The 13,998-nt window shown below is 37.6% G+C and overlaps 1 protein-coding gene and 1 non-coding gene across 2 annotated transcripts in view; one reads left to right on the plus strand and one right to left on the minus strand.

The window, feature by feature from the left end:
* Positions 1-12,754, plus strand: part of RFTN2 (raftlin family member 2) — a 77,464-nt gene extending 64,710 nt beyond the window's left edge. The window contains 2 exon segments of the mRNA XM_020993613.2: positions 1,787-1,865; positions 11,010-12,754. Coding sequence (XP_020849272.1) covers positions 1,787-1,865; positions 11,010-11,279 — 349 coding nt within the window. The 3' untranslated portion in view covers positions 11,280-12,754.
* On the minus strand, positions 6,126-6,249 carry LOC144454691 (U6atac minor spliceosomal RNA). Its single transcript, XR_013483200.1, has one exon. It is a non-coding gene; the product is annotated as a U6atac minor spliceosomal RNA (small nuclear RNA).
* Positions 12,755-13,998: the final 1,244 nt, after the last annotated feature.

Here is a 13,998-nt window from a genome sequence, read left to right on the forward strand (position 1 = left end):
AAGTTTAAATTTTTCTCCACCAAAATAAATAAATAGTTGAATTGAATGTTATCTTTATTCTTTTGCTTGCTCTGGCCCTAAGGGCAGATTAAAAGTAGATTAGGGATGTAGTTTATCAACATCAGTTAGGGAAAGATGGAGCTATTTAACATTAAACTACTTCAGTAAATTATGGGATTTCAGATTTTGTGGGAGATTTATCCACATTTTTGGTTATTTTCAAAGCTGCATTTGTTTTTAAGTAAAAGAGGTCAGGATTAGATAGACATCTATAATAGTAGGGTTTTGTTTTGACTTTCTGAATAATAAAAGTTGTAACTGAGCAACATTAGCTACAGGCACTCCAACCCACAAATCCATGGAGATGTTGTGAAAAGCATTTCAAGAGGAATCTGGCCCTCTGGCCCTCTTTGGTAAAGGATAATTTGCCATGATGATAGTTGAATAAAGAAAGAACTCAGAATGACTGACTATGACAAGACTTTTGAAGATAAAATCCTGAAGTGGTTGAATTCTCTTAACAGAACGTGCATTCTAAATGTTTCCATGCCTATCTAACATGGTATTGTATATTCATCAACCAAAATACAGCATGACATAATGGACAGAAGGTTGGCCTTAGATTTAGGAAGACCTGCTCCAATAATGCCCCTGATACATATTAGCTCTGTGACCATGGGCAGGTCACAACTTCTCTAGGCAACTATCTAAAACTAGAAGTTATAGATCCATTGTCAGTTTACATTGGTAGAGGGGATTTCCACACAAGAACTCGCACAACTATACTAATGAATATACCATTCCAGACCAAGAAATTCTGTAACCAACATATTAATGTGGAGAAGACACACAAAAGTTATGCATAGATGTGCACTATACTGTGGATTTTGTCATAATTGGAATTAAAGTAAACTGAGGCACAAAGCTCCAAGCATGATCAATTTATTAGCAAAGCACAAATTTGCCAAAAAACAGGGTCTCAGCCTCCTCAGCTAGGTAAGACCCAAATGAGGGCTGATAGATCATTTTTATAAATAAAAAGAGGAACATCCAAAAAAATGTGGAATGATAGGGAAAACAGTATGATTGTCTGAAGCATTATAGGCATAGGAAACAATATGATTGGCTGAAAATGGGAAATGCAGGGCTAGCCACAATCTCTTGCTAGTAAATTCTGATTGATTCCGTCACCCTGTTTGGCTAGTCAGTATCACAGCAATAACAGGCCAGACTTTCTTGAAGGACAGACAGTATTGCAGAGATAATAAACCAGACTCCCTGGCATCCATCTGCATCCTTCAAGGATAACAGATTTCCTTGACACAAGAAAAGAACAGTAATTAGCAGGAAAACTGAACTTCTAAACTTAACTCAGAGTCAGTGAATGATTTACAGGAAAGTTGAACTTCCAAACTTAACTTAGAGACAGATGGAACGTGACATAGATAGTTACACAAAATGTGAGAAGTGATATAAAATGAAATCAATTACAGAACAGAAGCAATTTGATTTTCTCAATTTTCAATTTGGAGTCAAGTGACCTGGGCAAAATCCAGACTCTGCTACCTACTATATGTGTGATTCTAAGTCACTTAACTTCTCAGAAGCATAGTTTCCTCATCTGTAAAAGAAGGGGGGAGGGGCAGAGGGAGTATGAAATGGGGGGGGGTAGAAAGGATTAGGTGATTTCTGCGACACCTTCTAGCTCTAAATCTGTGAATATCCTAATTTGGTATCAACTATGGAGTACTATCCTCTCTCAAATCCAATGTGTTTTCATTTGCAGTGAAGGAAATTTGGCTACAAAGCAGGTTGTATTTTTTCAAAGGCCTGTTATGTGGAACTCAGCTGTTAAAACACCAGAAGTAAGTTCAAAAATTTTTGTTTGCCTGTGTGTGTATTATATGTGTGCGTGTGTGTGTGTGAGACTGTGTGTGTATTCATATATTTGTACATAGTACATAACAGCAATATAAATTCTATTAATATTTATTCCCTTATCCTTGTTTCCTTATATCAGATACAAATAAGGAAGTTGGGCTTCACAAGGGGTTATTCTCCAAACACGAGAGATCAGATAATATTTGTAAAGTGCTCACACAGTGCCTGACACATAGCAGGCATTTAATAAAATTTTGTTCCCTTTCTTCCCCAAACGTGTTAATGATGAGATGCAGTGTGGAATGCTGGATATAGAGCTGGTCTCAGAATCAGGGATACCAGAACTCAAGAACTCTGATATTTATTACCTGTGTGAGTCTGGGCAAATCACTTAATTTCTCTGGGCCCATATGCAACTTTCCAAGATTCATGTAAACAAGACATGGCTGATGTTACTGATCTGTTTCAATGGAGGAAGTTTCCATATCAGGAGTTCTCCACACAGCAATAAAATCAAAGGTTTAGAGTCTCCCTGTGTGCCCCCCAAAAAGCTAGATATGATCATGAAGGAATTGGGGCAGTAATTAGAAAACATAAGAAAGTTTTAAACCCTCAAATTATTTAAATAAGTATTCCTGATCTTGGTTATGAATACTCCCAAGAGCATTAACTTTATTCTATCATGTCAATGGTTATTAGCCTCCCCTGAGCAAGAGCTATATTGATTTCCATTTTCAGATAGAAATTGCCATCTATCCACAACTAGGTAGTACACTGAATAGAGCACTGGGCCTGGAGTCAGAAAGAACTGAGTTTAAATCCAGTCTCAGATATGTACTAGCTATGTGACCCTGGGCAAGCCAGTTAACCTCTTTCTGCCTCCATTCCTTCAACTGTAAAATGGGGATAATAACAGCACCAACCTCCCAGGGCTGTTGTGAGGATCAGATGAGATAACATTCATCAAGTACTTAGCACATAATCGGCATTTAATAAATGCTTGTTCTCCTCCCTTTCTCTTCCCAACAACTCATAGTAATCCATAAATTGTGAAATAATGTTATGATACCAAAATGTATTCCTTCCTTTCTAGACTTGGTATCAACAAGGACTTTATGGAAATGACCCCAAAATGTGGAAGTTTAATATGCCTAAATTGGCATATGCAATGTTATTCATGTTTGTTCTTTTTCAAGAGATGAAGAGGGTTGTAATAGGAAAAATGTATGTGTATGTGATGGAACTGACTTTCTTATGTGGCTTACAGAAAAAAAAAATCAGTTTCATTGTTCTTTTTAGCCCTCTGTACACTTCTTTGATCTTCTTTATAATAATATATCATGGGTAAAGTTTAAGATGGTCACAGGATATTCATTTGTAGATATTTGGCAAATGGGCTATATATTCTCTTCTTTCTAACTTCCTTGTTTTTGCTAAGAACACCATCATTTTTTCCAGTTACCCAGGTTCACAACCTTGGAGTCATCCTTGATTCTTTCCCCTCCCTCAACCCCTGTGTCTAATCAATTGTCAAATCTTAGCAATCCTCCCTTCATAATATCTCTTGCAACCACTCCTGGTGCTCCACTCTTCTGCCCACCAGCCTAGTTCAGGCTCTCGTCATCTGTCACCAGAACTATTGAGATAACCTCCTAATGAATCTCCCTGACTCCAGTCTTTCTCCTCTGCTGCATCCTCCATAAAGCAGCCAAACTGATATTACTCAGGCATGGGTCTATTCAAAAAGCTCCCTGTTGCCTCTAGGATAAAATATAAATTCCTCTGATCAAATGAAATAACATATATAAAGCACTTTGCAAACTGAAGGCACTATATAAATGCTCACCAGCTATTACATAAAACACTTCACAGTCTGACTCCAGCCTGATGTTCTAGAATTACTGCATATTGCTCTCTCTTGTTTTCCCTCCCTTCTCACCAAATTGGCCTTCTTGCTATTCCCAGTACATGGTATTTCATCTCCTACTTCTGTGCCTTTGCCCTGGTGTCTACACTCATGCCTACAGTGCACCCCCAAATCCTTCCACCTCAGAGACTCCCTAGCCTCCTTCAAGATTCAGCTCAAGTTCCATCTCCTACATAATTAATGCCTATCCTGATCTCCTCATTGCTAGTGTCCTTCCCCTACTCCTCCCTGTCTAAAACTACTTTATTTTTACTTTGAATATACATATTTATTACATATACATATGTATTTATAGATCCATTTTTGTATTATTTTCTGCCAATAGAATGTAAGCTTCCTGAGGACAAGAACCATTTCATTGTTGTTTTAGCTCTTAATAAATGCCTTTTGAATAAATGAATGACTATAAAGGAGAGAAGGAAGGGGAAAGGAAGGAAATCTAGAATTCACTTTGAAAAGAGGTCGCACTTATTCTGCTTGGCCCCAGCGGGTATGGTGGAAGTTTCAGAGAGGCTGTTGTGGGCATGATATGGAGGGAAGCTTCCTAAAAATTAGAACTGGCCAAAAGTGGAATGTGCTACCTTAGTTGGATTGTGGATTGCCAAAAACTAGAGATCTTTGAGCATAGCCTGGATAATTACTTGTTGGGAATTTTTTGAAGAGGATTCCTGTTGAGGTAGAATTTGGATAAGTGGCCTCTGAAATCCTGTCCAACTCTGAGATTTTATAATTTTATAATATATAAATATATATGTGAATTAATATATATTTATATATAAAATATAATTTTATAATCATCAAGGGATGGAAGAAGTCGGGAGAGCAGAATGATGGTCCCTAAAGGGCCAAGTTTAAGGGTTAAAGAGAGGAATAAAATGGTCACATTTAATTTGGGCACTAACAAGCTCATATGCAAGAGTTTAGTACCAATGAGCCTCACAATAAATACAGGCACATAATTAAGTTCAAAAGGCATTTATTGAATTGATATACAAAAAAAAAATTAAGTAAGTAGGTTGGGAGATAGTGGACACACATATCTCCAAATTAAACCATGCCTTCAAGTAGCCCAGTAGTTTAGTTGTTCCATTGTTGCAGTCATGTCTGACTCTTCCTGACCCCATTTGGGGTTTTCTTGGCAAAGTTACTGGAATGGTTTGCTGTTTATTTCTCCAAATCATTTTACAAATGAGGAAACTAAGGCAAACAGGGTTGAGTGACTTGCCCAGAGTCACACAGCTTGTAAGTGTCTGAGGCTGGATTTGAGCTCATGTCTTCCTGACTCCAAGCCTAGTGCTCCATCCATATCATCTGCTCCTCTGGATTTAATTATCATCTCTGTGCTAATGATTCTTAGATCTATTATATACCCAGCCCTCCTGAGCTATAGTAAGGCATCTCTAACTGCCTATTGGACATCTTGACCTGCATATCCTGGAAGTATCTCAAACAAAACATATACAAACCAAAACTTGTTGTCTTAATCCCCAAGCTCTACCTTCTTTTTAAAAAAATATTTTATTTTCCCCAATTACATGTAAAGACAATTTTTAACATTTGAATTTTTTAAATGTTGAGTTCCAAATTTTCTCTCTCCTTCCTTTACCTCATCCCTCCCTAAGACAGTGAGCAATTTGATATAGGTTATATACGTGCAATCATGTGAAATATATTTCCATATTAGTGATATTGTAAAAGAAGAAACAGTTGTAAAAAAATGAAAAAATAAAGTGAAAAATAGTATGCTTTGATCTTCAGTCAGACTTCATTGGTTCTTTCTTTGGATGTAGATAGCATTTTTCAGCATGAGTCCTTTGGGATTGTCTTGGATCATTGTATTGCTGAGAATAGCTAAATCATTCACAGTTCTTCATCTTATAATGTTGTTACTAGGTTACAATATTATAATTACTAGGTACAATGTTCTCCTGGTTTTGCTCACTTCACTTTCTGTCAGTTCATGTAAGTCCTTCCAGGTTTTCCTGAAATCATCCTGCTTGTCATTTCTTATAGCACAATGGTATTCCATTACATTCTTATGCCACAACTTGTTCAGTCATTTCCCAGTTGATGGGCATCCCCTCAATTTCCAATTCTTAGCTACCACAAAAAGAGCTGCTATGAAAATTTTTGTGCAAATAGGTCCTTTCCCCTTTTTAAAAAAAATCTCTTTGGGATACAGATCTAGTAGTGGTATTGCTGGATCAAAGAGAATGCACAGTTGGATTGCCCTTTGGGCACCATTCCAAATTGCTCTCCAGAATGGTTGGATTATTTCACAACTTTGCTAACAGTATGTTAGTGTCCCAGTTTTCCCATATGGAAACATAGATGCCACAGAGTAGACGGCAATGCCTTAACCATATATAAGTTGTAAAGGCCACTAGGACCTCTTCCATCTTTATCAAGGAGAGTGCTAACTTTGTCTTTTCATACAACACCAAACCCTCTCTTCTTCCCAGCTTGCCTGTTATTGTCAAGGGAACCACCATCATCTCAGTTATTCAGGCTTGCAACTTTGGAGTCATATACAAATAACTCCTCACTCTTCCTCACCTTATATATTCAATCCATTGCACATTTTGTCATTTCTACCTTTACAACATCTCTTATATACATTTCCTTTATTCCACTCATAGAGCAACAATCATAGTTCAGGCCCTCATCACCTCTTGCCTGGAATACTAAAATAGCTTCTAACTGATCTGCCTGTCAGGACCATCCATTACACAGTTGCCAAGGTGATTTTCTAAGCCTGGGTCTGACTATATCACCTCCCCTCTCACCTTGCTCAGTGAGCTACAGTGACTTTCTATTATCTCTAGGATTAAATATCAACTCCTCTGTTTGGCATCTAAAGTTCTTCATAGCCTGGCCCTTTCTTGCTATTCCAATTTTCTTTCACTTTACTCCCCTTCCCTCTACAATCCAGCTATACTGATCCACTTGCTGTCCTTCTAACACATCACTCCATCTCCTCTTTGCCTTCAAACTGGCTGCCTTACCCTCCTTCCTCCCCCCCACCCCCGCCCATTCATCTCATTTAAAAACAGAATATTTTTAATGTCAAAACTAAATATAGATAATATTTGTAAGTCACCACAGCATCTGACATACAGTAAATATGTAATAAATGTTTATTGAGTTACTGAATAAAGGAATGCCATTGACCCTGGAGAAATTAGACCACACATTTCATAATTTTAAGCTAGTTAAAATTCATGTTACCTACAAGTGCCCAGGTATTTTGTAAGAGTTGTATTTAGTATTATCATTGCATTTATTTATTAGCAGCTCTCTTTGTAGTGGCAAAGTACTGGAAATTGAAGGGATGCCCATCAATTGGGGAATGACTGAACAAGTTGTGGCATATGATTGTGATGGAATACAATTGTGCTGTAAGAAATAATGAGCTCAATGATTTTAGAAAAACATGGAAAGACTTGCATGAAATACTGAAGAGTGAAATGAGCAGAATCAAGAGAACATTGTATACAGTAACAACAATATTGTATTAAGAAGAACTTTGAGTGAATAAATACTCAAATTAACCGTAAAGGACATATGAAGGAAGACGCTATTTGAATCCAGAGAAAGAACTAATAAATAGAAGTATGTATAGAATATATGTATATATAAATATACATATTTGTGTCTAATAGTAGCCATCTCTAGGGCTGGGGGTGAGGGAAGAAAGAAAAAAAAAGAAATTTACATGATAATTTTGTTGTATATTTGAAAAGAATAGCAAGTTGTACACAGTAGATTTGTGTTTCATGTACAATCATCTTTTTTATTGTACTATGTTATGGAAATGCTGTTTTGTTCCATACATTAAAAATAAAGTTAAGAATTGCACTTATAATTATCTAAATCACTCATAGGGAAATATACATTAAAACAACTCTGAGTTACTACCTCACATCTATAAGATTGGCTAACATGACAGAAAAAGAAAATTATAAATGCTGGAGGGGATGTGAAAAAATAGGGACACTAATGCACTGTTGGTGATGTTGTGAACTACTCCAACCATTCTGGAGAATAATTTAGGACTATACCCAAAAGGTTATAAAACTGTGCATACACTTTGAGCCAGCAATACTAGGAGTCTATATCCCAAGGAGTTCAAAGAAAATAGAAAAGGACCTCTATATACAAAAATATTTATAGAAGCTCTTTTTGTGGTAACAAAGGATTAGAAATTGAGGGGATGCCCATCGATTAGGGAAAGGCTAAACAAGGTGCAGTATATGATTGTGATTGAATACAATTGTGCTATAAGAGCTGACAAGGGGGATGATTTCAGAAAAACCTGGGAAGACTTGTATAAACTTATGCAAAGTAAAGTGAATAGAAGCAAGAGAACATTGTATACAGCAACAGCAATATTATAAGCAGGATTAAATATGAAAGACTTAGCTACTCTGACCAATACAATAATTCAAGGCATTCTAAAGGACTCATCATGGGGAGCAGCTAGGTAACCCAGTGAATAGAGCACTAGCCCTGGAGTAGGAGGACCTGAGTTCCAATCCAGCCTCAGACACTTGACGCTTACCAGCTGTGTGACCCTGGGCAAGTCATTTAACCCATTGCCTAGACAAAAATAAATAAATAAATAAAGGGCTCATATGAAAAATGCTATCCACATCCAGAGAGAGAACTGATGAACTTGCAGTGCAAATTGAAGCATACTTTTTTCAGTTTTCCTTGCTTTTTTTTTTTTTTGCAACATGGCTATTATGGAAACATACTTTGTATGACCTCACATGTATAATGGCTATTATATTGCTTGCCTTCTCAATGGGTGGGGGAAAGGCTATAGGGAGGAAGAGAATTTGGAATTCTAAATTTTGAAAAATGAATGCTAAAATTCAATAAATTAATTATTTGATTTTTTAAAATTGCATTTATAAGGTGAGGAAGGGCTTAGTAATGGCCGCATTATTGCTTATTCCTTTTATGTAGTCTATTCTTTTTCCTAGCTCACTCATAGTATTCTTCGAAGGATTTCTGTGTCTTTAGTTCTAATGTCAGTTAATTGAAAGAGGAAGGGAAAGAAATAAGCATTTATGCAGCCCCTGCTATGTGTCAGGCACAGTGCTGCACTTAACAAATGTTCTTACTTGATTTTCCCAACAGCCCTGTGAGATAGGTACTATTATCTCCATTTCACAGTTGAGAACATTGAGGCATATAGAGATTAAATGACTTGCTCAGGGTCACACAAATAATAAGTGTTTGAGGCTGGATTTGAACTCAGAACTTCCTGACTCCAGGCACAGTGTTTTGTCTACTTTGATACCAGTTATAATTTGAGATCTCACCATTACCATCTTTGCCCTGGAATCTATATTGAATTTAAACAAAAATGGTTATTCCATGGGCCATGCAGATGGACACATGTGAAGTCACAAGCCAGAAGGGAAAAAAGTTTCAGAACAACTGGAGGGCTTGAGGCATATGATTCTCCACTGTAGAACTTGCTATACACTCGGGGTTATCACCACGCTATGAGAACTTTTGATGAGGCATTCTCTTTATAGGTGAATCAAATATATTATTCCTTTTTTTTTCTCTTTTTATGATTTTAAAAAAAATACTTAGGTCACTCGTGTAATAGGCAAGGCCTAACTGAGGCTGATCAAGAACCCCAGGTTCAAAATCAGAAAAAAAAGATACACTTTTAGTTCATCTCATAATTAACAAAAGGAGATTTACTCAGCAGCGTCGAGGGAAGTCTGTGGTACTGATTTAGCTGAGAGCAGCTTCCCTCTACTGGTGTTGGTGAAGCTACTACATCAGAAGCCTCCAGAAGAGCTGGAGCTTCTCAGGCCCTTTTGTCCTCAGATGACCAGGAAATTCCTTCAGCAGCCTGAACCTTCACTTCCCTGTGCCAATTAAGCCTCAAGGACAATTGCAATACCTTTTAAGGAAAAGAACTAGCTTGCCTTGATAGATAGCATAACTAGTCTAGAGATCTAGGTTATTGTGGTGTGAATCCAAACCCCGTTTTCACAATACAGATATCTAGCTTTCTCAGTACCATTGGAGATCGGGACCTTGGAAATCATCTGGTAAAATCCCCTCTTTTTACAGATGAAGAAACTGAGGTCCCAGGAAGTTAAGTGATTTGTCCAAGGTCATATAGATAGCAATATAAGAGACGGTATTTGAACCCAAGTCCTCTGACTCCAGAGACAGGCTTGTGATTGCATTCTCTATTGTTTTTAAACATAGATTTATTAAGTGTTAGCCTTTTATATTGGGATTTTCTGTTCTGTCCCATTTATCTGTTTCTTTCTTTTTCCAATACCAATTTTTATAATTATTGTTTCAAAGCCTGACTCTGACCTTGGACCCTACCACTTTGAGCCTGCGCTTCCCTAGCAATCATTCAACCAGTAAACATTTATGAAGTGCCTACTGTGTTTCAGGGACCAGAAAATAGGGACAACAGGGCTTGTACTGCCTACCTCAAAGATTTGTTGTAAAGGAAACGCTTTGTGAATTTCAAAGCTCTCTATGAATGTGAGTTATCACGGACAGTGATTCTTCTACCTTCCTTCGCCTTTCATCAGGTTGTTTTTCTTGCTTACCTTGGCGTTCTTGGCAGAGACCATGTGATGCTATCTTTGTTCTGAGCAAGATCAAGGATGCCGTAAGCGCTCACTAAATATTTATTATTAAGAATATCCACAGCTAACAAAGTGTTCTAAAGCATGGACCATGTCACATTGCTTGAGATCCCCATTTTTCCAGACAGAAAATTTGTGGAGAAGAAAGTTTGGGGCTACATTTGGGCCCCATGACTGAGCATAAACTAAAGCAGATCCCAGCTTAGCCCCACCTTTCATCTTGGGTGGAAGCCTAAGTAAAATGGATATAGTGTCCACAGAAACCGACTGGACTACTTACACATCAAATCACAGACGTAGAGCTGCGAGGGGATTCTCAGGGTCCCTTTAGCACTGACAAAAATGCTAAGTCATCAAGGTCAGATCCCTTATTTTACAGATGAAGAATCTGAAGCTTAGAGAGGTATGTAACTTGGCCCCCAGTTGGTGTCTCAAATAGGCTCTCTGACCACATGTAGAGCTGCCTTGTCCAGGCTTCTCACTACTAGCCTTTCTGTCATTGCTTAGCAGTTGCCAGCTGTCTTGTTATAATTCCTGTGTGAACACCTCTTATGTTTCAGAAGAAATCCACGAGGCAGATAAGGGAAGAGAAAAGCAAGGTAACTAGCCGGAGCGTTGGGCTGGACACAGCCACTTCTTGCCCTGCAGAAAGCAGACACCCATCTGAACAATGTCATCTCTCTCCTTCTCAAGACCCTTGGACCAGAGAAGGGATGCCGGCACCCTATGGTAGCTTCTCAGGGGTCAGCAGCAGTGACAGTGTTCTGAGGGAATTGGATGACGGACAATATGATCAGGAGGACGGGGTAACACAGGTCACTTGTATGTGAGCCAGAAGATATCTGAATTCAAAGGACCTGTAAATAATCATGGACATTTAATTCAATGCTGAAATGAGTACATTACTTCATACACTTCAATGCAATGCTCTGTGTTTCTCCAGACTCACATATTTTTCTCATCTATGCTGGCTTTGGCTACTGCCTCTAAATGCGGAAGAACTATTATTAGTAAATTCATTCATTAGAGTTGTTTTTATATTCCTCCTGTCAAGAACATCTGTTCAAAGTGAGATGTCATTAGTTTATTAAGAAATAATGTCGGGGCAGCTAAGTGGTGCAGTGGATACAGCCCTGAAGTCAGGAGGACCTGAGTTCAAATCCAGCCTCAGACCAAACACTTGACTCTTACTAGGCAAGTCACTTAACCCCAATTGCCTAAAAAAACAAAAGAAAGAAAGAAAGAATGTCCTTCCATTTTACATCTTTGTGTGAATTACATCCTTTGATATTTCCTAGTTCAGCTCACCTCAGTCAACTACTGTTCCAGAATAACAGTCCTTTGGAAAACTACTCATCACTGCCCCCCACAAAAGACCCTACAAATAGTTCTTAAATTAAAGTATTTCCTAGTAGTTATTTTCTTATGTGTAGAAATTCAAGTTTATCTTTAGTTGTAACATATGTGTACTTTATTAGCAACCCCTATTCATTCAAATATTTCTGTAAAAAAAAGTTTCTTTGTGTACATCTTTGCTTCTAAAAGAATGCCATATTATTAAATGATTTCATTTATCTGAGGTACTACTTCTCCAGACATCCAGAAAATAACCACAGCAGAGTGATATTCACTTAAGCTCAATGCAAAAACAACCCACAATCTCAAAATAAAGAGGGGGGAGGTGGGGAATTTAGAGATGACTATAATTTTTCTTTATTAAAAATTGGAGGGGCAACTAGGTGGTGCAGTGGATAGAGCACCGGCCCTGGATTCAGGAGTTCAAATCCAGCCTCAGACACATAACACTTACTAGCTGTGTGACCCTCGGCAAGTCACTTAACCCATTGCCTAGCCAAAAAACAAAACAAAAAAAAATTGGAGAATAAAAAGCCAAGCAACAAATGACAAGTGAAGCCTTTGGCTTTAGAATTTAATTACCTTCTCCTTTTCAAGAAATCTTTGAAACTTAAAATTTTTCAGGCCTGGAAGTTCAACTAAGTGGACCAGTACCTAGGACACTTCAGATGGAATACTTTGACTTGCTGATTCCAGCCACTGACTTTTCTTGCCCTGAGTAATATTTGTCATTGTTCAGACTCAACCCTGGATTGGTGAAGATTAAACTCATGAAAAATAATTTTCATCCATTTATGGCAGGAGAGTGAGACTTGGAAGTCATAGAATTTAAGGTATTACAGAACCTTCAAGAGAATTCCAACTAGCCTTAGCTTTGTGGATTTCTAAGCCTGTTGTCCAGCTCATTGACAATACTGAGTTCTAAAGTAATAAAGCATCATTTAGTTGACATCAGATTTTTGTTTTATTGGCAAAGTATAGACATTGTATGGATATATGCATATAAATTTATATATGCATATATTATATATAATTATATGTGAAATAATTGTGTGCCACATGATATTAAAGAAAGGCCTACAATAAAATCTGTCATTATCCATGATGAGCTTAACATGAAATTATTCCCATGTCAGTATCCCACATTTTCAAGAAGAATGTCTTCCTGTATCATAACCTTCCCAATGAACCACTCTTCAAGAAGATTAGTATAAGTACTCAGTCTTGCTGCTTTTGTGTGCATAGCTAAAGATAATATTAACAAAAACATTTTCAGTTTTCTAGATGATAATAATAGCTGGCATTTACATAGCAATTACAATTATATAGCAAATTTACAACTTACAATTACAAGTGCAATTACATAGCACTTTACAAATATTATTTCATTTTACCCTTACAAGAACCTGAGAGGTATGTGCTATTATATTATCTTTATTTTACCCCAGATTGGGAAACTAAGGCAGTCACTGCTTAAATGACTTATCCAAGGTAACATAACTAGCAAGTGCCTGAAGGTGGAACTCAGGTTTTCCAGACTCAAGATCCAGTGCTTTATCCACTGAGCTACTAACATCTGAATTAAATGTACAGGAGCTGATGGACTTTCATGAGAACCATTCACTTTTAGGATCTTTGAGATGTCATAAAGTTTTGACATGATTAAAAAAAATCAGTTACCAAGTTTTGACAGTTTCACCTTTATAACATCTTTTGACACCAGCCCTGGAGTCAGGAGGATCTGACTTCAAATCTGATCTCAGATACATAACACTTACTAGCTGTGTGACCCTGGGCAAGTCACTTAACCCCATTGCCTAGCCAAAACAAACAAACTAAAAAAAGAAATCTTTTCAATCCATCCCCTTCATTTTATTCCCAGGGAAAGCCCCCTAGCTCAGGCCCTCATCACCTCTCACCTGGTCTATCACAATAATATCCTTGATAGTCTCTCTACCTCAAATTTTTCCCCTCTTCAATTATTTTCCATGTAACTGCCAAGCTGATACTCCTACAGCACAGGTCTGACCATGTCACTCCTCTGCTCAAAAAGTTCCATTGGCTCCCTGTGGTCTCTGTTGTTCAGTCATTTCAGTTGTGTCCTACTCTTTGTGATCCCATTTGGGGTTTTTTGGCAGATACTGGAGTGGTTTACCATTTCCTGCTCTAGCTCATTTTATACATGAGGCAAAC

This window comes from Phascolarctos cinereus, unplaced genomic scaffold (assembly GCF_003287225.1).
Source record: "Phascolarctos cinereus isolate Bilbo 61053 unplaced genomic scaffold, phaCin_HiC Scaffold_726;HRSCAF=1367, whole genome shotgun sequence".
In the NCBI taxonomy this organism is placed as follows: domain Eukaryota; kingdom Metazoa; phylum Chordata; class Mammalia; order Diprotodontia; family Phascolarctidae; genus Phascolarctos; species Phascolarctos cinereus.